At 40.6% G+C, this 26,408-nt stretch overlaps 1 protein-coding gene across 3 annotated transcripts in view; it reads left to right on the top strand.

The window, feature by feature from the left end:
* SEMA3D (semaphorin 3D) overlaps positions 1-26,408 on the top strand; it is a 141,303-nt gene that overhangs the window by 97,017 nt on the left and 17,878 nt on the right. For all 3 annotated transcript variants that reach the window (XM_054630795.2, XM_054630793.2, XM_077179196.1), the window contains 8 exons: positions 4,098-4,212; positions 4,651-4,720; positions 6,746-6,890; positions 17,146-17,368; positions 20,400-20,488; positions 22,290-22,331; positions 23,550-23,707; positions 25,733-25,797. In XM_054630795.2, the coding sequence (XP_054486770.1) occupies positions 4,098-4,212; positions 4,651-4,720; positions 6,746-6,890; positions 17,146-17,368; positions 20,400-20,488; positions 22,290-22,331; positions 23,550-23,707; positions 25,733-25,797 (907 nt within the window). The remainder of the gene's footprint in view (positions 1-4,097; positions 4,213-4,650; positions 4,721-6,745; positions 6,891-17,145; positions 17,369-20,399; positions 20,489-22,289; positions 22,332-23,549; positions 23,708-25,732; positions 25,798-26,408) is intronic.

The following is a 26,408-nucleotide window of genomic DNA, read 5'->3' as shown; positions in this document are numbered from 1 at the left end:
CTGCCATTTAAACAGCAATCTTACTGAATGTCAGAAAGCCATACAATTACCTATGCTCATGGAAATGGGACATCTGATGTTTGAATTCTCAATGTAATTTGGTAGAAGCTTGATTTCTCACTCCAACAAATTGTTTTCTGCAACCAGTTCAATGAAAAGGGTTGAAATTTTAGGATTTCTGTAAATGAGAGTCTGCCTGACTTATTAAAGTCCTATTGGATTACTTCCCCATTTATCCAAGTAATTTGTGCTTAATTTTTTTTGTGATATTTTGGGGTAGTATTTCCTCAACAGGTGACAGGTTGAACAGCCCCCCTTCTAGTTGGCAACTATCTACATTTCTAACTCAGGCAAGCACAAGTAACCAAGATTTTACAGGCACTTCTTTCTGTTAAAAAGAAGGTATTTCAGGCAGAAGTGTTGGTATTTGTTACAGCTTGTGAGATTACAAAGCAGTAAGTGCTAATTAAAGCTTTATTTATATTCAAAATGAAATATGCAGTCCCTAAGTGCCTTCATCTGTCCAGTAACAAAGTTTATAGTAAACACAGCTAATCCGGTGTGCTTGGAAGTGATATTTTGGGAGATAAGATTTCAGATACTCAAGGCTGGTTGGCTGTTAAAAGATTAGCCATATTTTTGGAATGAAAGGCTTGTTCATGCTGCCTTCCCCTTCTCTCAGCACTTAAATTTATCTTGTCTCCTTGTCCAATCTCCCTGAAATATTTAGAGTTCTTTGTATTCAGACCATATTTCTTGTCAAAAATCATTTCAGTACATCCAGTTAATTACTTAAACAGGCTTGAGGCAAACCTTTGCTTGGTATAAATCAGCTGAATAGGCTTCTTAGGAGTCTATGACTTGGTGTTTAATCCTCACTTCTGCCCACCTGTGCACTAACTGGACTTTGCTTTGGTGATTTTCCCTCTTCCATGCATTTCTTCTAATCCTCTGACTACCCAGCCTGTGCATCTGCTGTGTTTATGTCCTGCCCTCCAGCCAGCTCACAGCATTTGAGCGCACCAGTGATTCATCCCAGACTGCTACTACTAAATAATCTCTTTGGCAAAAGAGGCTGTCTTCTTTCTGTAGCAGCCCAGTCCCAAAAATAACTTGGGCCAGCATTTCCTTTGTGCAGCCTCTCAGAGGCCAATAATCAGGAATGATGAGGGTGCAAGGAATCTCCACCAGAGTGGGCAGATACGATGCAAAGTGAGTGAGTGCACATCAATATGGAAGCAAAGGAGAACAACTGCATGTTCTCCATCACCTGAAGCCTCAAGATGGGTCAATGACTGACCTAATATGCACCAGTAAATAGTATGAGGAAGGAAAAAATAGACATTTACAGAGCTTTCTTAAAAAAATAAACATTTACAGAGCTTAGTAAGATAAATTCTACTTTACTTTAAACTCTCTACAACTCAAGGAGCAAAGACATACCTAGACTATTTATAGTTTCTGAACCTCCTTAGTCTGAGCTGAACTAATTCTGTATGTTGATAAAATCATCATAGCCTTTGTCAGTTCCTGCACTTTCTCAGTCAATCTCAATGAATCCTGGGCATGTTGTAGGAAAGGAAAGACACTGTATTAAACAGAGATGACATATAGAATTGAGGAGTACTATATGTCTACTGATCCAAAAAATCCCCCAAAACCACAAGCAAAAATATCTTCATAGTAAAATGTGCTTTTTATTTCGCTCAGCCGTGGCAGTAGGAAGAATCATGTTGAAGGATATGTCAGCATATTATATGTGTAACTGTCTAAATCAGTGAAAGGTCTTTTCAGGCTCTCTGCACCATAAATTTGTCATTCTCTGGCTTCAGAAGGACTTGGTAGCTCTTGGAATGCTGACTGGTCACTGAATCCCCTTTGCTCCATTATAAAGTGTACAGTGTTACTTTGGCAGCTTTTGGATATGTAAAGCACACCAAGTGAATGTCTGTTCTAATGCCTCTTAAATTCAAATAACATGGTTAACATCATGTCCTGGCTTGAGAGCAAGCAAATATAGATACATCTTAAATCCATGTATTTTATACTTTAATGCACATAACACTGGCTAAGATTGCTTCCTTTGAGCACAATGTTTGGTTCACACTGCTCTCTAGCAACTCAGTGGAACTACTGATACATTTAAAATAAGCATTTGTGAAAATGCTGTGGTGGATCACAAGTTAAGGTTGGTAAAACACAAGTACATATCTTCCCATGTCTTGCAGAAGCTGAATGCTGCAGTGTAGGAGTAGGAACTAGACAAGGGTCCTTCTTCTATTCCAGCCCCATCACTTGCTCCACGCTTTCTTCCTGTTCTCAGATTTTAGTCAGGTAGTTAGAGACATCTCATCTCCTGTGGTGCTACACTGCATCCACCAGAAATCAAAGTGGTAGCCCTGCAATGTGAAATTTGCTTAGCTAATCTGAATTGCCAGAGGAAGGAAAATCTTAACACTCCCTGCGTTTTAACATTCTTTGTTGCATCTTTGTAGTTGTTTGGTTTCAGCTGCACCACAAAGTCTGTTTGCTCTGCCTTTGAACAGAACACACACATGCAGAGGGTTTTTTTGCTATTTGCTTCAGGCTGCTAATTTTGACACCTTTGTAATAAATCTGTTGGCTAGATGCAAAGCTTCAGGCTTGGCAGAACCTCAGGAAATCAAGAGAGGAGGCAGCAATTCTTGTAAGAGCAGGAGTTCCAAAGGCCATATATTAACAGGAATCATTTCCAACTGAGCTAATCTGTTTGAAAGTAGCAGGTACATGAAAAGGAAAAGCAGTTAGAGTGCATTACCAGAGAAGTGTTACTCCTTGTGAAGTGATTTCAGCACTCAGAACCATCTTTCTGAATGCCTGTAGGATGTATGACACAGCCCTGAAGGGCCAAATACAATCTATGGTGATGACATGTAATTCCTACCCCTCAGTGTTTCCTACTCTGGCTGGTTCTGTGCCTTCAGATTGCAAAGTGAATTAACAAAAAAGTGATTTCTCCTAATGAATCTGAAGGGGCCAAATATTTATGGCTAAATTCGTGGTCCTTAAACTTATAGCACAGATCCCCTAAGCTTCAGAGTTTGTAACTGAGGGGAGGAGGTACCTTCCTGGGGTTATTCAGAACCTGCAGCTGGGAGGCTATTGCTGGTGATAACATTCCTTTTAAGTGTTTCAATTCTTGCTTCCTGCTGGTATATCATTGCCCTTACCATTTTTAGGATAAAGAGTTCTGGGGGCCAAATAGCTTTGCAGAAGCTAAATAGTTCTGCTGTTTGGAACCAGCAGGGTCCTTCATGTAGTCCATGGAAGAAGTACATGAGCAAACTCCTAGTTTGGCTTCTTAAAATTTAAGTCTTCTAAAATCTACTATCCATAAATTTCTGCTGATCCAAGTCAGTAGAAGGTCACTTAGCCTTCAGAAAGGTAATTCAAATTTCATGTGACCCTTTATAGATTTTTTCTTTCTCCAGTGGCTAAAGGAAATTTGGGCAAGCATGCTTATGTTTTGGAAACCCATAGTAAAATAAATGAAAAAAAATCCCTGTTGCAGGAGGACAGATTGATATTTCTGTAACAATGATTATTAGAATACTATGACTTTGGTTTTACCTAGAATGCATTTTTCTCTGTGCTGTGTACACAAAAAAAACAGTGCAGTATTTGCATTGTAAGGTCCTGATGAATATAGTTTACCTTTTTTTTTTTTCAAAATCTATCCAAAATATTCTGTCCTGTTATTTGGTTTGTAAAGAATTTTGAAGAACAAGTAATTATAAAAAATAGCCTCACAGTGAGCCAGAAATCATGGGATATGGATATTCCAGTTAAAAAGCTGGTGAAGGAACTTTGCAATCAGTTTTGGGTATAATTTGAAAATTTAAATTGCCCTCTCTGAGCTGATAAGTAACTACAGAAACTACTTAGAAAAAGGCTCTCCTGCACTCTTTTAGGAAAAAGAAAATGAAAAAAAAAAATTTATGTTGTTGTGGTTAGAGCCAACCGTGGAATCAGACAGAAGATGCCAGTCCATACTGTGCTGTCATGTGTTAAAGCCCTTACTTTTGTAATATTCAAGAATTTAATTTTATTTTTGTTAGAATGATATGGGAGGCCAAAGAAGCCTAATAAACAAGTGGACAACTTTTCTGAAAGCCAGGCTTGTGTGTTCCATACCTGGTCCTGAAGGGACAGACACACATTTCGATGAGCTGCGTAAGTTGATTTATGTTTACTGGTTTATTTTGACGTTAGTAATACCTGCTTTTGTTGTATTTTTTTCCTCTCTGGTTTATAGAAGTGTCTTGTTTTGATTTGAATCTTCTTCCAAACAGGGCTAGTAATACCTCTGACTTTGATCAGAAGTCCCTGATTATAACTAATATTGATCTGATCAGAATTACAGTGTTTTTCCCTTTCCCTTCAAAAACTGGAAAATAAAAATCTGATTTGGTATAAAACCCACACTATCTGCAAATGAACACATTTCAGAATATTGCTGCAAATTCACATGGCAGAAACTAAAATTCCAACAAAAATAAAAGCTGGTTATGTTTTTACGAATTTCCTAGTTACAGGTGGTTAATGTAGAAATAGTCAATGGATGTTTAACTAAAAAAATTAAAATCTCCAAATATATTTTTCTCATTGCAGAAGATATATTCTTACTTTCTACAAGAGATGAGAGGAACCCTCTTGTGTATGGAGTCTTCACTACAACAAGGTGTGTGTTGGGATCATGTTTACCTCTGGAAACAAATGATGAAGATCTTACTCAGAACTTTTATACTTTTGTATATTCTCAGGTCTTCTAGACTAGATCCTGATTTCTGAGAGCAGTTAGGGACTACTGGAATTAGGTGTCCAATGTCAGGGCTGTAGTCACGGAGGCCAATATTTTTCAGAACTGGAAATAATAAATTATATCCGTAAACCTTTGTGTGCCTAACTTTTGAGAGTGATTGTAAAAATTAATGTAAATGTAACAATCAAAAGCAAACTAGATTATTTGAGCTTCATCCAGTGAATTTGTAAATATTTATCCTCATATTTATTGAGGAACCAATAGTTACAATTTTAGGCAAATTATTGCTGTGAAGCCTCATTTCTGTAAGCAACACTTTGACATCTGCTATTTCTTAGTATCAAAATTACTCTCTAAACTGATAGTTAAGTGATTTTATAGTTCAGAGTTAATGAAAGGATAACCCAACTTTATTGCACTAATTAATTAATGACCTTTCAGATCAATAGTGAGGTGCTCTCTCGAAAAAGTCAGAAAGAAAATTAAAAATTCTTTCTTTTGTCTCCAGAACCTTTGAATTTAGTGTAAATAATGACTGGCCAAATGCTGACGAGTATGAGTACAATGAGGAATTGCCAAGACACTCCTTAATTCAGAAGCAGTTACCACAGTAGCTCTCTGGAACCACAGAAAATACTCTAAAACTGAAGTAAATATTGCACAATAAATGAAATGGTTTGTGAAGCAACTAAAGTACATGCTACTCAGCAAATTCGCATGGTGTTCTTTGGAAAACTGAAGTGTTTTAGATTTTTTTAGACAAATACATTTTAAAAAGGGAAAATGCATGAAAATTCAATAAGTGTTTATTTTTATATCTTGTTCTTTTTTGGTCTTTCCAATGCAACATTTAATTCTCAGGGACCTCACTTATATCACTAATGTATGGGCTTCTAGATGTGAACACAATGTAAATTAATGTCCTTCACTGGATAAAATTCTAATTAAAATAGCTAGTAAAAATAAAGCTAGTAAATGATAGCTGGAGACTGTCAGCCACTAGAAAAATGACACTCAAATAGTCCCAAAGATCAAACCAGGTTTCAACCGAGCGAAGCTTAAAACTGTAACAAAGATGCCTTAAGTTCTAGCTTTCATGTTTTCCAGATTCTGTACTGCTTTAATGTATAACTCTGAACTTCATATAAAGTGTTAGAAAGTTCTCTTCACAGTTTAGTTATACAAAAGAATAATTTTCCAGCCCAAGAACAGCGTTGCAGCTTCAGGCCCAAAAAGTATAAATAGCAGGGAATTGAGGAGAGCAATCTGTGGGGATGGGACTTCATAAGCTGAACCTGTAATGGGACAATTAACCCCAATATGTAAATGGACCAAAACTTATAAAAGTGTGAAAACTTGTGACTGGTCCATCTTGGGTAGAGCCCCAGCTGGGCTCTTGCGTTGCCCAAGGTGTATCCTTTAAAGGCCTTTTAATAAATACCTACTTTATTCCTTTAACGCTGTCTAGCCTCTGTTCCAGGTAGCCTCCCTAGGCATCAACAAAAGTGACATTAAATATCTGTAGTTAGCAGACCTGTGCTCATTGATGCTCAGCAGCACATCAGGTGTGGGACTGATCCCAGCCCCGTCAGGGGCTCCCTGGCTGAGGCACCGGGGCTGTTTGCAGCCTGCCCACGTTGAATGAGTTCCCTCACAACCCCTCAGATTCTCCTGTAATCATGGAATCTTAGAATCATAGAATCCCCTGAGCTGGAAGAGACCCATTTGGATCATGGAGTTCAACTCCTGGCCCTGTGCAGGACCCCCAGGAGTCACGGGATGTACATGAGAACATTGTCCAAATGCTTCCAGAGCTCTGTCAGGCTGTGACCTCTTCTCTGGGGAGCCTGTCCCAGTGCCCAACCATCCTCTGGGTGAAAAACCTTTTCCTGACACCCAACCTAAACCTGTCCTGACTCAGTTTCATCCTTCTCCATCTCGCAGCTCGGTGTTCAAGGGCTCTGCAGTGTGTGTGTACAGCATGGCCGAGATCAGGGCCGTGTTCAATGGCCCCTACGCGCACAAGGAGAGCGCGGATCACCGCTGGGTGCAGTACGAGGGACGCATCCCGTACCCCAGGCCTGGCACAGTGAGTCTCTCCTTCATTACACACCTCTGGTTCTGCTCAAAAGCAATCGTGCTTCTCACCCCTCCCTAGGCTGGTAATTTATATTTTCCACTCAGGATGTTTCAAATTATCCTCTCAACTCTTCCCCTTCTGTTGATAGCTCAGACTTCTACCTACACTGTGAGTATATAAATATACATTTTTCCATGTCTCTGAGATAACATTGTGTCCAGACTGTTTCCTGATTGTCTCTCATATTGTGGTCTCCCACTGTACAGCTATATTTCTGTCTGTTGGGATCACCTCTGAGGCGTCAATGCTTCATAAAAAGCCAAAGGCATTTCTTTATATAGTTATCACAGCATTTTTATTCGTACTTCTCATATCTTCATGTCTGTTAAAATCATTGAGATACTGTCATTGGTTCTGTTGCGTGTGTTTGTGCATGTGCTGTGTTTTGAAGTAAAATAAGGAGCTAACTGCTGGACATCTTATGTGATAAAAAGTAAGTGACAGGAAGAAAAGAAAAATTTCATATCTGGAAATACTTCTAACCCCAGTCTCTCAGTTGTAACAGTTAAAAGCAAGGAAGAATACTGAAAAACTCATTAAAGTTTTCTTTTCCCACTTCTGTCACAGTATTAAATTTCAGAAAGCACAGGCCAGCATGACAGATGAGGAAGAAATGGCATTTTCAAAAAACGCCTTAACTTTAAAAACATCATCACAAGTTTAGGCAACTCTTTGTACATAAAATTGTGAAAGAGCAACAATTTTATCTTCATCCTCTTGGTCAGGTATTCAGTGAACAAGTATTAGGCAGCCAGCCGTGAGCTGTCAATGTTGGACGTGGCCTAGAAGCCATGTGCCATTTCTGCACTATTTCTCTGACCTCAGCACTGATGTGAGCCACATTATCTAGTTAATTTAGTTGATCTTTTCACACATTTCATTGTGTCTCTGTGTTTCCTTCTTCATCCTCCCACTGGGCTGAACTGAATGGTCCAAGCTGATGCTGTTTGCTGCACGTGGTGGTCCCAGCGCTCGGCAGGTCAGGCCCCAGGTGCTGATTCCCTTCTTTCAGCTGAGGATGAGCCTCAGACCAGCTCTCTCCCTCCAAAGACCAGGACAGCTCATAATTTGGCCTGCCCATGATCTGCCCTGATGGACCAAATCTCAACTTATTTGGACAACTTAGGCATTGCCAGCTTACGCATCTCTCTGTCATGTGAAATACACAGTGCCCCCAAAAAGAAGATTAAATTTAATTTTTTTGTGTGTGTGCAACTTCCACGGCTGGTTAAGAAGATCAGATTAATTTAATTTTAGCTACAAAAATGGTGCCAAGGAGAACAATAGCTGGTCCCATGGCATCTAAAGAGATTAAAATAACTCTCTTGAAAAACTCAGAGTGCCCCATAAGGATGAACACTTTGCACAGATAGACGGGTCATAAGCTCATTGCATTTTTGAGTGTATTAGCCATCACATGGTTGAGCTGGGATTCTCAAGGAAGGAAACATGCCATGCTGAAGCATGTCAGTGCTGATCTTTATCACTGATTTGAATATCCATGGTTGCAAGTTTTGTAGAAGTTGGAAAGTTTAAAGATAAATATTTTCTGTAAGCCAGCCCTTAGCTCTCCAAGTGTTTCCTTTAAGCACCTGATAACAGCTGTAAGAAAACAGTATCTTAAAAGTCCTCCAAACCTTCATAGTCAGTGAATTCCTGTAGGAGTTTGTCTGACCAAGGAGTGAGAAAGGAAGTGGATTTACTGAGGAAAGCTGTCAGAAGAAAGATATCTATCATATTTACTATATAGATTAGGTAAATGTATTGCTGCATAACTTTTTATCTGTTCCCTTAGTGAGCTGGATTGCAAAATACTTCAGGCTCAGTAGTTCGATGTAGGGTATCCAAATAAGTAGATTCATGCCATGGTCTTGGCTTGTGATGGGCTATGCCAAACTTGGATATGAATGGATTTAGGGTGGGATCTGGACAAGCAGTGCTGTGCTAAAAGGCAAGGAAAAGAAGCAGCATCAACCTTGAAGACCACTGACATACTCTGCCTTAATTTTGTCATTTTTTGTCAGCTATGAGGTGGTTCAGGAATGCCCAGAAACAAAGCCAGAGGGATAATCTGCCCTTTTTTAAGTTGCTAGAACATGTTTGAAATTTAAGCCCCTTGTAAGTGTTGCCTATAGTTGGTATAGCTAATACTGCTCTGATTCTATATTTCCTATACTTTAAGTTACAGGCAAGTCTAAAAATGGCTATTCTAGGAAATGCATTTCTTTTGGTGGTTGGCTTTGAGAAACGCATTGACTTCCTTTCAGCATTTATACAGAAGCAGGAGACTGCATACCCTAATTTAACTTTCTGCTCTGCTGCCTTTATCTCCTAAGTAAATAAAGCTGCTCACTATAGAGACTGTGACTACTTTGATTTTGAAATTTTGACAAAATGCTTCCTGTGGCAATCTGTGTGTGAGATAAACTCCCAACATGACCATGATATCATGCCTTCGCAATGCTGAGTGGGTTCAGGCAGCAGCAGCCCCTCTCTGCTCACGTCCCTGAGCTGTGGCAGGCTCTGCCAGCCCTCTGCTGTCATCAAAACACCCCTGGGCACCGTGGCAGGGGACCTCTGGCACACTCCACACCACTGACACTGCAGAACACACAGCTCTTTAACTTCTCTCAGTGGTATAAAAGTGCAAGTGCAAATAATGGGAATTAAACAGAGCAAGGCTTCAAATCTGTTTCCATTTGGAAGGTGAAAATAAAAAGAGACAGAAAGAAAACCATGAAGCAGGCAGCCCTGACACAAAGGATGAGTTGAAAACCAAGAGAGCTTTTGCCCTATCTGCTTTAGCTGTTTAAAAAATTGGACTTGTATATCTGCAGCTGTCCCCAGATAACAAATCCAGTTTTATTCCAGTCTTTTTGGGTTTCTCTCAGGAAATTGTCCATTAATAAAGAAACCATGGAGAATTTCCGTTAAAATGTGTTCTGTATTCTGAAGCAGAGTTTTTATAATGCCGTCCAAAAATCACAGAGTGCATTTGAACAAGATTTTCAGTGAATTAGGAGGAAGAAAACTTTTCTAGTTTATTTATTGAGCTATAGCAATTGCAGTATCACAGCAACTCATAGTGCCCATTTGGAAATTCTGATGGGGTACACAGGAGTAATACTCATTTCACTTATCAGTGAGTAAATGTTGTTAAGGTCCGATTTTTAGAGAAATATCAGTATTTAAAGATGTAGATTAACACTCATTCTGATTTACTGCAGAATGCAGGACTGTTAAATGCTAGCCAGGACAACAGCAAGTGTTTTGATGGGTTTAGATATCTTACTGATCTGATTTGTCAAGAGATCAAAACAAACATCTGAATGAGCAAAGTAAGAACCTGGCAGTCTGTGTCACTTAGCTGCAGGAAGAAGCACCAGCCCAACACATTGCTCTTGTCCATTTGAGGAGTTTAATGTCTCACCTCTTTATACTCCAGATCTGAATATGGTCCTGGCCTCTTGAATTCTTTGTGTTTTCTTTTTATTAAATGAGTTCCCTTACAACCCCTCAGATTTTCTTGTAATCATGTAATTTTAGAATCATAGAATCCACTGAGTTGGAAGAGACCCATTTGTATCATGGAGTTCAACTCCTGGCCCCATGCAGGACCCCCAGGAGTCACGGGATGTACATGAGAACATTGTCCAAATGCTTCCAGAGCTCTGTCAGGCTGGTGCTGTGACCTCTTTGGGGAGCCTGTTCCAGTGCCCAACCACCCTCTGGGTGAATAACCTTTTCCTGATATCCAATCTAAACCCCTCCTGACTCAACTTCATCCTTCTTCATCTTCTTTTCTCTCAGTACTTTCTCTCCCTTCCTTCAGTGAAACCCCTTCCTTTATTTCTCCTGGTAGTCCCATGTGCAGGCTGATCAAGATGCGGTGTCCATTGGGACTTGGCTGTGCCACACAGAAACACTGCCTGCCAAAAGCCTCCCCTGTCCTCCCTTCTGGTTAGTTTTGCTGCTTTAATAAGCTCGTTCATAAGACATTTAAGGTTGCCCTTGTTATTTTTTTAGGCTTATCTTCCCCTTGCACCTATCTTTTATGGGACAGACATCATTCTTTGCTTCTCCAATTCCTCCCTCCTTTGATCTCCCTACTGTAAAATGGGGCAGCTTAATTAAGTGAAATGTTTCACTTCATAGTTTTATTTTCCTCAGAAAGCCTCCTACACCTCCTGTTACTTACCAACCTGTTTTCCACAACATGAATCACCTTCCAGCTTGTAACAGCCTTTTGCAATGTTGCAAACCTTGTCACCTTTCCTCATGTTAGAGGTCAGCAGAGAATTGCAAAGTGCCACCTGCAAAGTCAAGTTCAGTCATCCAGCTGGTCTCAGCTCAGCTAGCCTCAGATTAATGCTCAATTTTCTCAGCTTTTTCTATCAAGAGCACAGGTGTGTTAAATGGAAAAGCAATATAAACTGCTCAAGAAAAACACAAGAACAAATCTTGCACAAACAATGGGATACAACCATTAAAAAAATAATAGGGGACTTAAAATTTTTGTTTGCTTTGTTTGTGCTTTTTATTACAAGGGAAGAGTGAGTTTGATTCCATTTAAAATTGGCACTGTTTATTTTTCTCCTACAAACCTGATCTGTTCCCCTCAGCCCAGCCTTCCTCCAGACTCACTGAGTAGCTTCAAGGTTACTGTGAAAGTCTCCCCACGAGTGTTCAGTCCTCCCAGCACTCATCTTGTAGAGAGCATTAAGGGATCTTGTAGACATTATAGACAAATACAGAATGGATTGTGCAGTTCTGATCAGAAAAGAAGCCACATGGTATTTAGGCCTCTCAGGAACCCAAGTTCCATCTTCAGTGCATTGGCTGTGTTGCAGGTCCCCATTTAACACAGAAGTGAGAGGATGAAGGTAGTTCCTCTATTTTATCTGCCATTTGCTTGATGAATCAGTGATAGGACAACTTATACAGAGCCTGGAAGACTTAACTTATTAGTTCCTAGTTTTAGCTAAGATGAGAGGTAATAAACCTATGAAAAGTAAAACACCTTCAACATGAAGGAGCCAGGAGTTCCCAGAACAAGGCGCACCTGCTCAAGGAGGGAAGCCCAGACTAAGACATCTAATTCCCTGCTATGGGAGAAGTTTAAGAAATACTTCACTCTTTCATGTTTCATACTGGGTACTTCCAGTACTCACAAGAGTGACTTGCTGGCATGGTTCTCAGTTGTCCTCGTGAAATCCATAAAAATTCCCAGCCTGGACATTATAAAAGCAAGCAGATGCCTACTTCACTCAGTATAATCAATCTACCCTGTAGCTGCTTGAGTCTCAGTGTTAAATGGGTCTCAGGATACATGTGACAAGATGCTTTTAAACTGGGATTTTCAACACACTTGTAATAGAAACCCTTTTGAAGTTCCCAGGGAACAACATTCTCTTTTTAGTTTGTCAGTAGACACCAGCACTGCTGAACTTCAGATGCATCATTAATGAAAAGGATATGTGTTCATATACCTTACAGCTTGATTCCCAAATAATTGCCACCATTTTAATAGGTGTTAGATCCAGCAGCTCTTACTGCGTTCACTAGATGGTGTGAAGCACTATCCAGTTTGGCAAATTGGAGGTTTATTTAGGAGCCCAGCTTTTGGCACCAGCTTTTGCAAAACTTGGCCACGTTTCCCACATAATGTTAACACAGTCACACTGTATGTCTCAGCATTGTGTGAGATCCACACATCCAGCACTCTGCTAAGCTGCAAATTTAATAAGACAAGTAAAAAAAAGGAGAAAAGCTTACATATGTGTGGTGGTGTTAATTTAGTGTGTATTTGCTTTTATTTAAGAAAGATTAGCCTTAACTTACCACTGTGTGACCACATTCAGATACAAATAACAGGTGAGGGAAGAGAAGGCATCTTTGTAGATCACGTGGGATCAGGACTTAGTTCAGAGTGATTACTGTCAAACTGAGCTCACACAGAAGGCATTTCAATGAATTTAAGTAACTACTGATTTTTCAAGAGGTTTGTGCCCATAGAGTGTGCCTGTATATTATTGTGTGCCCATTTTATGTGCCCATTATGTGCCCATATAATACAGCAGTTCAATAGAGATGCCCTTAGCAGTTCCAACTCTGTTTCTGTTTGGTTTGGGGGTTTTTGTTTGTTTCTTTTTTGTTTTGAGTGGTTGTCTTGTTTTGTTTTATCCTTCATTTCTGACACATATATTTTAATGAAGTTATTATTTAATGGCAGCAAAGGCCTAAGCAACCTCTGAAGAATAGATTATATGGTGAACAAGCTTCTTGCAAAATTCTTACCTAGCGTTAGGAACTGATATCATGTGATTAATTTCAGCTATCTAGAAGAAGAGCATCAAATCTGAGCTGCTTGTTTAGAATTCTCTATCAGAAACAGAAAGATAGCCTTCTGTGAGAAGAGAAGCTGCTCTTCTGTGCAGTTCACATGCAGCCAAGATTAAAATCTAGATCAGGTGAGATGAATCCTACCCTATAGCAAAAGCTGAAGGTGCTGAGAGAGCACAGTGATAGTGTTGTGAGAACTTTTATGAAGCCAGATTCTCTTGTAGTTCACATGAAACAACTCTGCCAACCTACTCCTGTGACATTTGATATAAAAGCCAATATCTTATTGTCCCCAGTGGGAGATGTCACATATCTGAGACAGCATCTGGTGCTGATGATGTGAATAAATGAACTATGAACTGGGCAGAGAACCCGGTACTGCTGTCACGAGACCTGCAACAGGATGTGAACTCACATTTTCAGACATGAAAGGCTGTTTCACTCACCCACTCAACCATCCTACATCCTACTGATTGCTAGGAAAGGAAGCACAAGCCTACAGGAATTGTTCTGCAGTGATGGGTGGACACAGCTTCAAAAAACTGCCTGAAAACTTTGCCAAAGGGTGGCCAAAATGACTTTCTCATTCCCCTGTTCCATCCATCATGCCACAGTGAGTGATGCCTCTGGAAATAACTCCCTTGGCCAAGGATAACAGTCACACCTGCCCAGCTGTTCTTGGTGGTCATGCTGTCTTAGGATAGGGTCCAAAGCCCACTGAAATAATTGGAAAAGACCCTGTTGACTGAAGCAGATCTCTGGATCAAACCCTTAGTCCTTATTTTTACTAAATTAACTATGCAAGCTGGCAGAAGATTTCCCTGTATCACGCATGGTAGGGCTTGGGCCTTTGGGATGACTGTAGCAGCTCTGTAGTTCCATATTGTCAGAAATTTTATTCCAGTGTTTTTTAGTAAGTGATGTCACTACTCTCATCTTCCTCTGTTGATGGATTTTTGGCAAAAAATCTAGGAGATCTTTAAGACTGAAGGGGCTACTCCCATTTTTATTTTTCACATAGAAATGGGCTTCTGGAATTGAGTTGTTAATAGGTGAGCAGTCAGCACATTTCCAATAGATGGTCACTCTGAGTAATGAGTGAGAGCATAAAGCACAGAAAAGAAACATATGGGGAAAATCAACCTGTCGTCCACTGTGAGTGGGAAGAGAGTTACTGCATGGTTGGGAAGTTGAAGAGGTGAATTTGTTTCTCATCCTTGACAGAATAAATGAATGCAAAACTCTGATTCAAAGACAATTAAAGTTATCACATGTTTCTCTCTATCCCAAAAAACTGTTTTTCACCACCTCTAAAGGTAAACATAATTTTTTAATCCCAAAGTCTACTTTTTGTCCCAAAGTCATATTTCTTTGTGAAATTATTTTACTGATACTGTTCTCTTCAAAAGCCAAGCTGAATACAGCCACTGCAAGGATGTAACCTTGCAAAGACTGTGTAAAAACACAGCAGAAAACAGAATGTGGGAGATGATACCCAGCAAGCCAGAGGGTGAAGCTCTTACAGGAGTGCTGGCACAAACCCCCTAGGGATAGTTCCTTGCAATATGTGTTTCTAGTGGAACTGTTTTTTAAAACAGGACTTTTCTTCTTTCTTACTTGTATTCGACTGTATCTTCAAGGAACATTTTTTGGGTGGTTATCACATGACAGTGCAACCCTTTTTTTTCTTTTTCTTGAATATTCTTTCACAGCCATAAATGGAATTGTACAGTGAAACAAAAATGACTGTGTGATGGAATTTATCTTAATTCAAATTGGCACAGGTTTGCTGTGGAAATGGGGAAATTGCCAAAAGCTATTAGGTGATCCAGGGGCTTAAGATGTTTTTCAATCAACTATTTCAGATCCATTATGAAGATGGGGATGCAGAGGCTTAACTCCCACAGTCTGAAACACCACTAAGCAAGTGGACACTTGCACAAAGTCTGTTAGCTCTCTAGATAGCCATAACATCCAGTTCAAACAAGGAATGGAAACAGGCTGCAGACTCTTAGATCACCGGGGCTACAGCTCTGTTAACTAAAAGCAGAGGTCAGGTTCAAGTGCAGACCCCTAGTTAGTCTTTTGTTTAATGTTAAGATGGGCTTTGCTGCAGTTTAGGTATGCTCCAAGTGTCACCTCCCCCGTGGCAGTGCTGTCGCAGTGTTTGGGGTCTAAGGTAGACCAGGAATTGACCCCAGCAGACATTTCAGATGTGGCCATAGATGTGGATCTATAACATCAGCTGGTCTGTGCTTTGCTGGCCTGTTTTGTTTCTGAATATTCAGGTAGTCTCAGATACTTCTGTGAAGCTTTTACTTCAGTCAGAAATTTGTTTAGTTGCCACTCTACATTACATGGTGAAAGAAATCCTAACCACAAGCCCTTAACTGGCACCACAGATTCAACACATGTCAAACTGGGTATCTGGGAATGTGAACTAAAGTCTTCTCTGTAAAAAATTGCTATGAAGGAGAACTGTGGAGCAACTTCACCACGAATCTTAACTTACTCTTGATAGAATACAGAAGTATTAGCAGATCACACTTCTTTCTTCACAGGCTGTGTTAGAGCTCCACCTGGCAGTAAATACAGGGATTGCTTCATTAAAAACTGTTAGAAAAAACGCAGTGACTTTTTCGTATGTGAACGGTTGTCACCAACTAGAATAATGTGTCCCATTCATCTTATCCAGAATTTTAATTCCCTAGTAACACATCTAGATGCATCCATATTCAAAACGGAAGTTTTCTCAGGCTTGGATTTGAGACTGATTGTAAAAGAAGGGACAGAAAAGAGATGCAAACAGTTGTGGAAAGAAAGCAGAGATAGGTGATGATAGATCACGGGTCACCAAAATGAACCACCTTGCACATACGTACTTGGGCTTACCCTGAAAAGCACAGAAGAGAAAAAGTCTGATGGAGGTTGAAGAAATAGGTTTGTGGGTGGTCTTCAGGCAAGATGTGTTGGAACCAACTTTGTGTAAGTGAAAGAAACAGGCGGAGTGACCAGTTTGTCAGTAGGGATCAAATAGAAGTGGGAGTGAGGAATGTTTGAAGGAGCAGAAGAGGATGAGACTGTGCTGTTAAAAGCTAGAGAAAAAGATTCTGCAGCAGGTGAGCCCTGGGCCTGGTCAAGAATGTCACCTCAGTGAATGAGTAAGGAAGCAAATTTTGAAAAATAATGAGCCACAGGGATTTTCTGGCATCTGAGAATACACCTTTTTTAGAAGAAAATACGTGTGATGTGTAGGAAGTAGAGTTCACTGAAAATTAATTGATTTCAAGCCATAGACAGGGAAAAGCTATGGCCTCTGATTTCAGGCCAGAGGTAGAAACTCAGGCAGCAACTCAGGCAGCTTTGGAAAGAGGAACAGAAATGCTAAAAGCAGGAAAACCTTGAGAGGCTGCATTTGAAGTACGTGCACTCCTCCCGCAGCAGCCACGGGAGGGCAGCCCAGGCTTGCTGTTGGCTCTGCTCTGGGCAGCCTGCAGCAAATTTATCTGTGCTGCTAGCTGTGCCCAGAAGCGAATCCTGCAGAGCATGACAGGTCTCAGGTCTTCTTTCCTCTCCTTGTCTGTGTAGAATACCAAACGTGGTGTTATGGCAGTGAGCGTGGCAGGGAACAAGGAGGTAAAATTCTCTGCACCCACGGTCAGCCCGTCGTGAGAATTTCTCTGGTTTTAAAGCAATTCTTTCAAAAAATTAGGTATTGGTGGCCAAGTGCTGCTTTGGGATGAGAAGAACCACTGAAAAATACGATTATTACCAGCTTTGCAAGTGTTACTGCAGAAAACTTGATTTCTACTTGCGCTTCTTTCGTAAAATTCCTCTCATCTCCTTGTTCTGTGTCCTTCAGTGTCCCAGCAAAACCTACGATCCGCTCATAAAGTCCACCAGGGACTTCCCTGACGAAGTCATCAGCTTCATCCGGCGGCACCCGCTGATGCACAAGCCGGTTTACCCGGTGACGGGAGCGCCGGTGTTCACCCGGATCAACGTGGACTATCGCCTGACGCAGATCGTGGTGGACCATGTCATGGCAGAGGACGGGCAGTATGATGTCATCTTCCTAGGAACAGGTATGGTGGAGAGCTTCCTTCTGCACAAACCCCATCCTTTTAGAGCGCCTTTAGTCCAGTAGGTCCTGAATAAAGCTGAATAAAGCTCTAGATTAACATTTTTTTGCTACACATACGGCTTCAGGAAGCATGTAGGTGCTCCTGGTTCTGATCCAGCTGTCCATGCAAGTGCTTAAATTAAATTAATTTGTCAATTCAGGATATTACTACTGTTGGGATTTAAATGCCTCCTGCTGCCTGGGTGATAAACCATTTAGGGGTCAGAGTACCTGAACTTTCTTACCCTCCAAGTGCTACCTGTCTTTACATTACATGGTAGTCTCACATCCTGCTGAAAGCACATCAATAAAACTATTAAAAGAAAAAGAAATTACCTTGATAGCTTCAAGAAGCATTTCCTATTATTGATAGTGACATGGTGCTTCAGCATTTTATCTCATGTGATGCTGAGCAGTTAAGGATTTCAAATTGAGCCTAAGGCAACAGTTCCACTCAACTAATTTTAAAGATAAAAATTAGCAACATGATAGCTCCAAATGTGACAACCAGGATTGAACCGAGAGAGAGGTTAAGCTGTTCTGTCAGGGAAAAAACTGCTTTGCTGTTTTTTATGGATAATTATTTATCTATTTACATTTTTATAATAGATAAATGCCTTAAGGAAAAGGCCTAGTTTTCCCATAGTAATTAAATTTAGAATCACTGGATGAATCACCCTACAGCAAGGTATGCTAAGGAATATGAATATACCTATTCATAACATTTCTGAAGTAATAAGCTACCACATTACTCCACTGGGGTTTTTTGTTCTTATTCCATAATTCAACATTGTCTCATTCTGTATAGGTCTTAGCAAGCACTTTCCTCTGGTAGTTCTGAGTGCTTTAGTAAGGAGGTCAGTGCCATTATCCCCCACTCAGAGAAGGTGAAACTGAGGTACACAGAGGTGGCAAGGTTTATCCAAGTGCAGTGGATGAGCTATTACCATGAGCTGCAGGGAAATTAAGATTTCAGTTTGAATCCTGCCCCAGTGCTGTTGGATTGCCCAACATTTTATCTGGCTTGTGAGCAAATTTTGTCATATAGCACAATTTGATGTGTGGGTATTCTGAAGTAATTTGAGGAAAGGAGTGAATTGTCAGAGAGCATCATCTCTTGTAATGTGGGTTGTCTCAGCCTTGAAGAGTTTTCTACCTGTGTTACCCCACACAGGAGTCTAGAGATAGCCTCTCTCAGAACTTCTATGTCTTTCTGCAAAATTGGTTTCACAACCCTTGTCTTCTAAAAGCAGAGAATGTCACAGACCCTCTGTGATCCCAAGTTAGTACAGTGGTGTCAGAGAAAAAAGCAGTTTCATTAAAAAAGAGCATTAAAGTGCTATTTGCTCCCCCACTGGCTGAGAAGGCTGGGGATGAGCTTTTAGCATTATGATGGAAAATCCTTGTTGCTTTCTGAGAGCAGTATTAATATAGTCAACAAAGTAAAAGGAACTCTTCCCCAAACTGTGGGATGCCTAGGATTTGGGAGTGCTCACTGAAACTTACTTTTCTTCTGATAAGAGTGAGAAAAAGTAATTTGAAATTTAGCTGTCTGAGAAGATGAGTTCATTTGTAAAAATGTACAAAATATTCTTTTAGTGGATGTAGAGCCTGATTTCACATGTTTGTTGTCCTCCATTTTAAAGTTTTTTGTAGAAATAAAATTATATTGAGAGACCAGCAATCGAATACTCTGAGGTTAACTGTTCCTACCTGGCACTAAGAGAAACACTTCAAGTGTAAGTAGTCAGGTTTAGAGGTGACAAGGCCAGCAAGTACCATGCAGTCACTAGATGGCACTCCACAATATGCAGACATTTATTTTTCTGCAATGCCTTCTTTAAAAGTGAGTTTTCGTCTCTCTAAGTGCATGGTTTTGTTCTGTTTTATCCTCTAAACTCATTGTAAGGAAAGAAATTCACTGAAAGATAAAATTTCAATTATATAGAGAGACTGAGTAGGGAAATAACAAATAATCCTGGAGATGCTGAGCAGCAGAAGATCAGTAGCTTATTATATGTTTGAATGTACACAGCCAACTTGTACATGTGCAGACTTTGGCAATTATGTCAAACAAACTCTGGAAAAAACCTCTAATTCATAAGGCAAATAATTTTACATTGATTGGTAATATGAACTTCAATAGTTTGGGAAAAGAAGAATGAAAATCTCATTCTTTCCCTTATAATGTATTATTTTTCATTATTTCACTGCTATGTGTAGAGCTTAGGGCTAAGCTGCATTGCATCATTCCCACATCCCAGCACCCAACCCACTTCCCCTGAGCAAGTTCTGAGCTCTTTTTAAGGCCATTCAAGGTTCACTAATGTGTAATGGTCTGACATGAAATGAGAAGCTATTTTTTTTCAGCAAGCAAGAATCCAGGTTAAAATTGATGAATATATTTGACTTCAAAAAATCCTCTGGATGACTCCAAAGAAGTAATGAATAAATTAAGATTTTGATGCTGAATGAAGTTGGATTTAAAAAAAAAATCCTTATAAATGAAAAAATAAATTTAAAAAGCGTATGGCTTAATTCATTGCATTAAAATGAAGTTTACTTCTGATTAAGGAGCTATGCTAGAAACAAATGAATTCTATAAAAAAGAGGAAATCATTTTCTGCCAATTTAGTCCCCTGAGCCAGTTCTCTTTGGGGTCAGATGGGCCCCAGTTCTGGCTCAGAGACATGTGCAGAAACTTGTAGCTGGCAGCATGGACATGCTTGTCTGTGTTTGTGTGCTTGTGTAGCAGGAGAGCTGGACCATCCCTGCCAGGAGCAGCCTGTGACTGTGTTGGCTCAGCCATACAGTGAAACCATAAATGCACTGTGTGGAGGGAGCTCTGCAGGCAGCAGTGGATGCAGTGGGGATAGGTGTGGCTGGAAAGCAGCATCCCTCATGGATGAGCTTTATCTGCAGGGCAGGAAATGGAGCAGCCCACACCTATTTAAACATACCTGAGGGTTTTACATGAGGCACATTTGTTTCAGATGTAGGCACAGTCCTGAAGGTTGTGAGTATCACAAAGGAGAAGTGGACCAAGGAGGAGGTGGTCCTTGAGGAGCTGCAGATATTCAAGGTAAGCATTAATAGCCACAACATCAATTAAATATTATTCAGGGGACTTCAGTGGCCCAAACTGGCTTTGTTTGTCTGGTTGGTTGTTTACTGGAACTCATTCAAGTTTCCAGAGGGACACTACGTAAATTTTTAAATGCCTTGGTATTCTTTGGGCAAGTCAATTAAAAAATGTCCAAAACCAAACGGACCGTGATTTTTCAAACCCATAGAAAGTGTCATTTAGTCTGCTTTGTTCTTATAATGAGCCCACTTTTTTATTATTTATACATATTAAAATAGTAGTATTCTATTTTTAATGTAACATTTTCTATGGCCCAATTGGCATTGACAGTATTCTAGGTACCATCATAAGTTTTAAAAGACAAGCACACCAAATTCCATGGGTGCGGAGAAATGCTTTGAAATAGCTAAATTGGGAATTGAAAGCATAAGAAAAATAAAAAAGAAATTAGTTTTGATTATCAGTGTGCCTTTATTTATTGGTGAAGGCTGACTCAGTATTTTTTACCATTTTGATTTGGTTATTCTGTAACTGGAACCCTGCTAACACCAATGACTTCTTCATAAATACAGTTTGTGAAAAGCCCAAGATTCTTTTTGTCGCACAGGCACGATTTCTAACTAACTTTAGTGCTGGTAAAGGAGCTGACATCAACATACTTTTACATCAGAAAAATGGAAGCCTTTGTCTTCCCTACTGATTTTTCTTTTCCATTTATTAGTTTCTTCTTAGTTCTTTGCATTCTCAATTTGCTTTCTTCTCATGCTGCACAACTCTTCTTCAGTTTTCACTTTGCTTTTCCATCAAAGTTTGTCTGCATCCACAGCATTTTGATTAATTTCCTCACATCCTCTCTGCTATGCGCTGTCCAGCCCAAATTGTCCATACTGAATAAATGAATTTGAAACTTTTCCAAGTGTAAGCACAGGACCATTAACAATTATTTCAAAGAGTTCATTTCTTCATATGCCTTTTGATATGTCATGTGTATGATGAAACTTTGATTTAAAGGATCTCTATGTCTTCTTCCCACTGTCTTGGACACCAATTATAAATATCACTCAGAAAATACCAAGATTACTCAGTGGCCTGCCAAATAATGAGCAGTTCCAGTATGTGCACCAATTTGCTGCATTCTTAAAACATAACGTCAAGGGAAAATGTGCCATATCATATTTAAAACAAAAAGAGGTCATTTTTTTCTACTCAGTAGACATTCCTTCACATTTTTATTGGTAATGTTTATAACTACTACCTCTATGTTTTTGAATACAGAAAATTGAAGGGGGTAATGGCTGAAAAAATGTGCTTTATTTCCTCAAACTGCATTAATATTAAACAATAGGCTTAGATTAATCTTCTGTTGGGTGATAGCTAATACCCTGAGCTTTGTGCTGTTCTTACATCAGTTACAGGCAAAAATTTCACTGTCTCTCATAGCCATGAAATATATCCTGGTGCAGAGATCTGCCTATGTATCCCTTAAATGGCAACTAAGCCTTTCAAATAGTGCTTAATATGAACTAAAGTTGATGTAAAGGCTCATTGTCCAGGATGGGGTAAATAGCAAACTCTGAGAATCTAATTGCCTCCTTCCAGCTGGGGTAATTGATGGGAGTTCTTTTTGGCAGCATGAATTTCTTGATTTTCTATTGTTTGGGATTTTTTTTTCATATTTGTTTAAACTGTGCAAACGAACCTGTAATTTTATTTGCTTATTGTGTGTTAAGTTTTGCTCTCTTTTTCACTAAGAGCAGGGAATTTGTAAACTAATACATGTTGCTGTTTTATTTTTCAGCATCCTTCAGTTATCTCGACCATGGAGATTTCTCAGAAACAGGTAATCATAATCTTGTTTAACTACTGGAGGATATGGGGTACACTGAACACCTATTTTCAGGTGACGCCTGTTGCTTTGTGGCCAAGCTTTCCAAGGATGGCTCTTAAAATGTAACTGGAAGGAAGGGGATGTGTTTGAAATTGTTTCCCTGCCTAATTCCTATTTGCTTACAAACAGTAATTTGTGTACCCAGGCTGGTAATTATTCAGGGAAACAAACCTTTAGTCATATGGTAGTGGGATTTGTAAGAGAAGCCAATGCACATTCTTTTTCCAGCCTCCAGAAATACTTGTCTCTTTACAATCTAGCAATAAATTATTATTACTATTTTTGTTTTTATTTTTATTAGTAGTCAGGAGAGATCAGGGCCTCACTGTGCTAAAATTTGTATGCACACAACCAGTCCCCCTCCTCTAAAACTGCAGCCTGAATCTGGGTGGTCCAGCCCTGGCAGCACAGGGGCTGGTCCCAGAGCAGTATCTCCTGATGGGAAAGGATTTTATGGCAGCTCCAAGCTCTGGAATGGCTCCTTGCATGTTCAGGAGGCAGTGTGACACCAGAGCCACCCCTCCCTGACCCGCAGAAGTGGCCAGAGCAGCTCTGGCACAACCCAGCTCACTCACACGGGAGGAGGTATTTTGGCTTCAGGCACGCACAGCACAGCTGGGTCCCATCTCCCATGAAAAAAGGTGGCAGGCCAGATGGAAGTGCTGCATGAGCCAGCTCCAGCTTGGACCACCCTTGGCTCCACAGGCGACCCACTCGCACCTGGGGAGAGGGCAGTAACATTATCCCTGTCCTACCTCAGGATCAGAAGCAGAACATGAGGTTTATTCACACAAGGTCACCCCTAGTTCCCAGATTGTTAACATCATGACTATCCAGCCCTTGTTAGAAATGTGTTATTAAGCCATTCTTTCCGTGGTTTGGTTCTGATATTTTAGTACAGCGCACATCTAAAGGTGTGAGGGTGTTGAGTGCTGGTGTCTTTCCAGGACTGCAGTCCCCTTTCCTCTCTCTGTGTTGCTGGGGTGGATGGGCACTGGCCAATTCACACTGAGCCCTGAGAAACATTTCACACTAAAGGAGGAATTTTTCCCTTGTTTTACAAAATCTGGGGTAAGGTTAAAAGTCTGCAACTGTGGCACTGAAGAAGGGAACTTTTTACACCGGCTACTGGAGAACACTTCTAATTAATTCGCTTTGCCTGATTTGCAGCAACAATTGTACATTGGTTCCAGGGATGGATTGGTTCAGCTCTCTCTGCACAGATGTCACACGTATGGGAAGGCTTGTGCAGACTGCTGCCTTGCCAGAGACCCATACTGTGCCTGGGATGGAAACTCTTGTTCCAGATATGCCCCCACTTCTAAAAGGTAAGAAAAAACCACGATGTGCTGTAAAAGATCTTGCTGCTTGCAAGAATTTTAGATGTTCCAATTCATAACTTGTTGCCTTTTTACTTAGCATATCATTTGCCTTAAAATGTGATCATACTCTGGCCATGTTTCACATTTCTGCTCGAAGAGCTGTGAAGACAACATAGCTTTGTTTAAGTGTGTGTGACAGTAACTTGGCTACAGCAGCTAAGATCATAAATCCATCACTTTCCTTTTTTATGCTGAATGCTTTAAGTCACAAGATGCTCAGATGGAGGTCCAGGTTGTGGCTAATTCTGCCCAAGAGGCAAGAGCCTCTCTTAAGCTCCTGAGTTTTTCAGAGTAGTTAGAAAGCAGAGTTTAACATAGCATCCCAGAGTGGTCAATAATAAAATATATTTAATTCCCTGACCTAACCCAACAATTGTATTTGTGGTCTAGCCATGAGAGGGAGACAGAGATTTAAGTACCATGCTTTGACCACATTGGCAGCAGTCTTTCCACAGTGAAAGAAGTTTGATCTGAATTTTCTATACCCACCAGCTAGGACAACACCTTGGATCTTGATGGAGGGAGAGCACACTGCAGGGTCTAACAGTGCAGTGCCTAAGCTGCTGGATGTGTCTCCTGAAGTTTTGGGCTGAGTTAGCTGGAACCAGAGTCCTTCACAGCCTCTTTATTCTGCTTTGGACAATGTCCTCCTGACAGTAATTCTTGCAGTGGGGTTGCAGTTAGAGCTCAGGCTCTGGAATGACACTTTCTACCTTAGGGGTCACAGGGCTGGGTCCTGAGCCATTGAAGTTAATGACTCATAAGTTACCCTGTCATGGTGTCAAGAAACTTTATGTGTTCTCCCTCATAGCCAAAGCAAACTAAATTCAGAGAAGCATAAAAGCAAGGAGAAAAGCAAGTGTTCAGGCTCACTGCAAAGTTAGTGACACATGAGGCTTGCTGAAGTCTGGGGTGGGCTGGGACACGGAGATCGATGGTCCGTGCTTTTTAACAGATGTGCAGCTTGGAGGGAAGGCCAAAAGTCTGTGTCTCCAAAACAGAGGATGGGTGACTGGCCCTGGGAATCCTGCAGCAGATCAGTTGCTTGAATGTTTTCCTTCTGTGCTGAAGGCTGTGCTTCCAGCATTGTCTACAGCTTTTGCTCAGTGAACACATCAGCCTTAGCAACCTGCTCTCCTTCTGAGGCCATGCTCTGCACACAGGAGGTCCCACTGCAGCTGCTTGTGAGGAAAGAACCAGTTCTTTCCTGGGTCTTCAATTCTTCTACTGAAAAATTGAAAAAGTTTCCATTTTTTTCCATAGCTCTTGTGAAATAAATGCAGTCATACACAGAGGAAGAGTTGACCTTTTTTTTAGTGCTATTACATTGAAATGACAATAAATCATGGTGAGTTCATGTAACACACCCAGATTGGTGGGCAAGTTAGTAGATCATCTCAGACCATTGCCTTATGTTTTTTCTGTCCATTAAGATGAAGAATAACAAGATTTGTCAATTGGTTTTTTAACAAACTAAAATACATGCTCTTTTCTCTTCATTTTAATAATTGGTTTATTAGTCAGTATTACCTTGAGCTAATACTGAGCTTAATTTTGAGTATCACCTGTTGAACTTCAGACCTTTTTCATGATCTACAACATGAAAAGTTTTTAGGTATTTGTAACACAGTCCACCCCACCATTAGACCTGTGCTCCTACAGCAAGTTTAGACACTCTTTCTGTCACTGCTTTACAACACTTTATTTTAGGCAGATATTTTTCTCTTGCTTTTTCTCTTTTCCCTCCCAGTGGTTTTCCCAAATCACAGGCTCTTCTCTTGATGTCAGTTATACAAATCTCTCTAGGCCATATGCTGCTTTGAGGGTGAGACTGGTTTTAGTTAAGACTGTAATTGTCAGCAGTAGGATGGGAGCAATGCAAGTCCACATCTGCTGAGCTCCTCTGTATTTTGTTGTTGCATTCCAGCAATTATGTCTGAAGTGTTACAAGTTTGCATGTTCTTCCCATAGGCGAGCCAGAAGGCAGGATGTCAAGTATGGAGACCCAGTTGCACAGTGCTGGGATGTGGAAGACAGTGAGTATTTTTCACCTTTCTTGCTCTTTTGTTGCTTAGGCAGCAGATTTTGCTGTGACAGCCTCTGTGTCCAAAAAGTTGCTAAGCTCAACAGAGCAGTTGCCCTTGCCACACTTCAAAGCCATTAGCCCTCAGACAGTTAAATTTTCAGAGCTGGAGCTGGTAAGGGACAGCCAGCATGGGATGTCACCCTTGCATCCCTTATGGGCAACCCTTCACACCAGGCAGGGAGATATGCCCCTGACACCAAAATATCACACATGTCCCTGAAGTTAGCTAATGGGGTGTGCATGATGTTCCATCCAGAAACAGGGCAGTAAATCCCACAAGGAAGCTTGCAGGGTTGGGTGGGGAACATGCCATCTCCTCTCTGCCACTTGACACTGGCCCAAAGGCTGAGCTGCAGCTGCCAAACCAGCCCCTTCTCCTTCCCACAGCTACTTAAATATTCCTGTTATTAACAAGAACCCCCTTCCCCCTGCCTGCTTCCCCCCTCCTTTTCCCACACCCTCTTTTCAGATGCCAAAGGGTCTGGCTGCTCCTCTGGCATCTGCAGCTCTTCTGTCTCGAGCGAGCACTGTCAGTGTGAAACCCTGTGGTTACACAGCAAT

The sequence above is a fragment of the Agelaius phoeniceus genome, chromosome 5 (assembly GCF_051311805.1).
Source record: "Agelaius phoeniceus isolate bAgePho1 chromosome 5, bAgePho1.hap1, whole genome shotgun sequence".
Lineage (NCBI taxonomy): Eukaryota > Metazoa > Chordata > Aves > Passeriformes > Icteridae > Agelaius > Agelaius phoeniceus.
The sequence above is the reverse complement of the archived record's forward strand: the minus strand, read 5'-3'. Positions and strand labels throughout refer to the sequence as shown.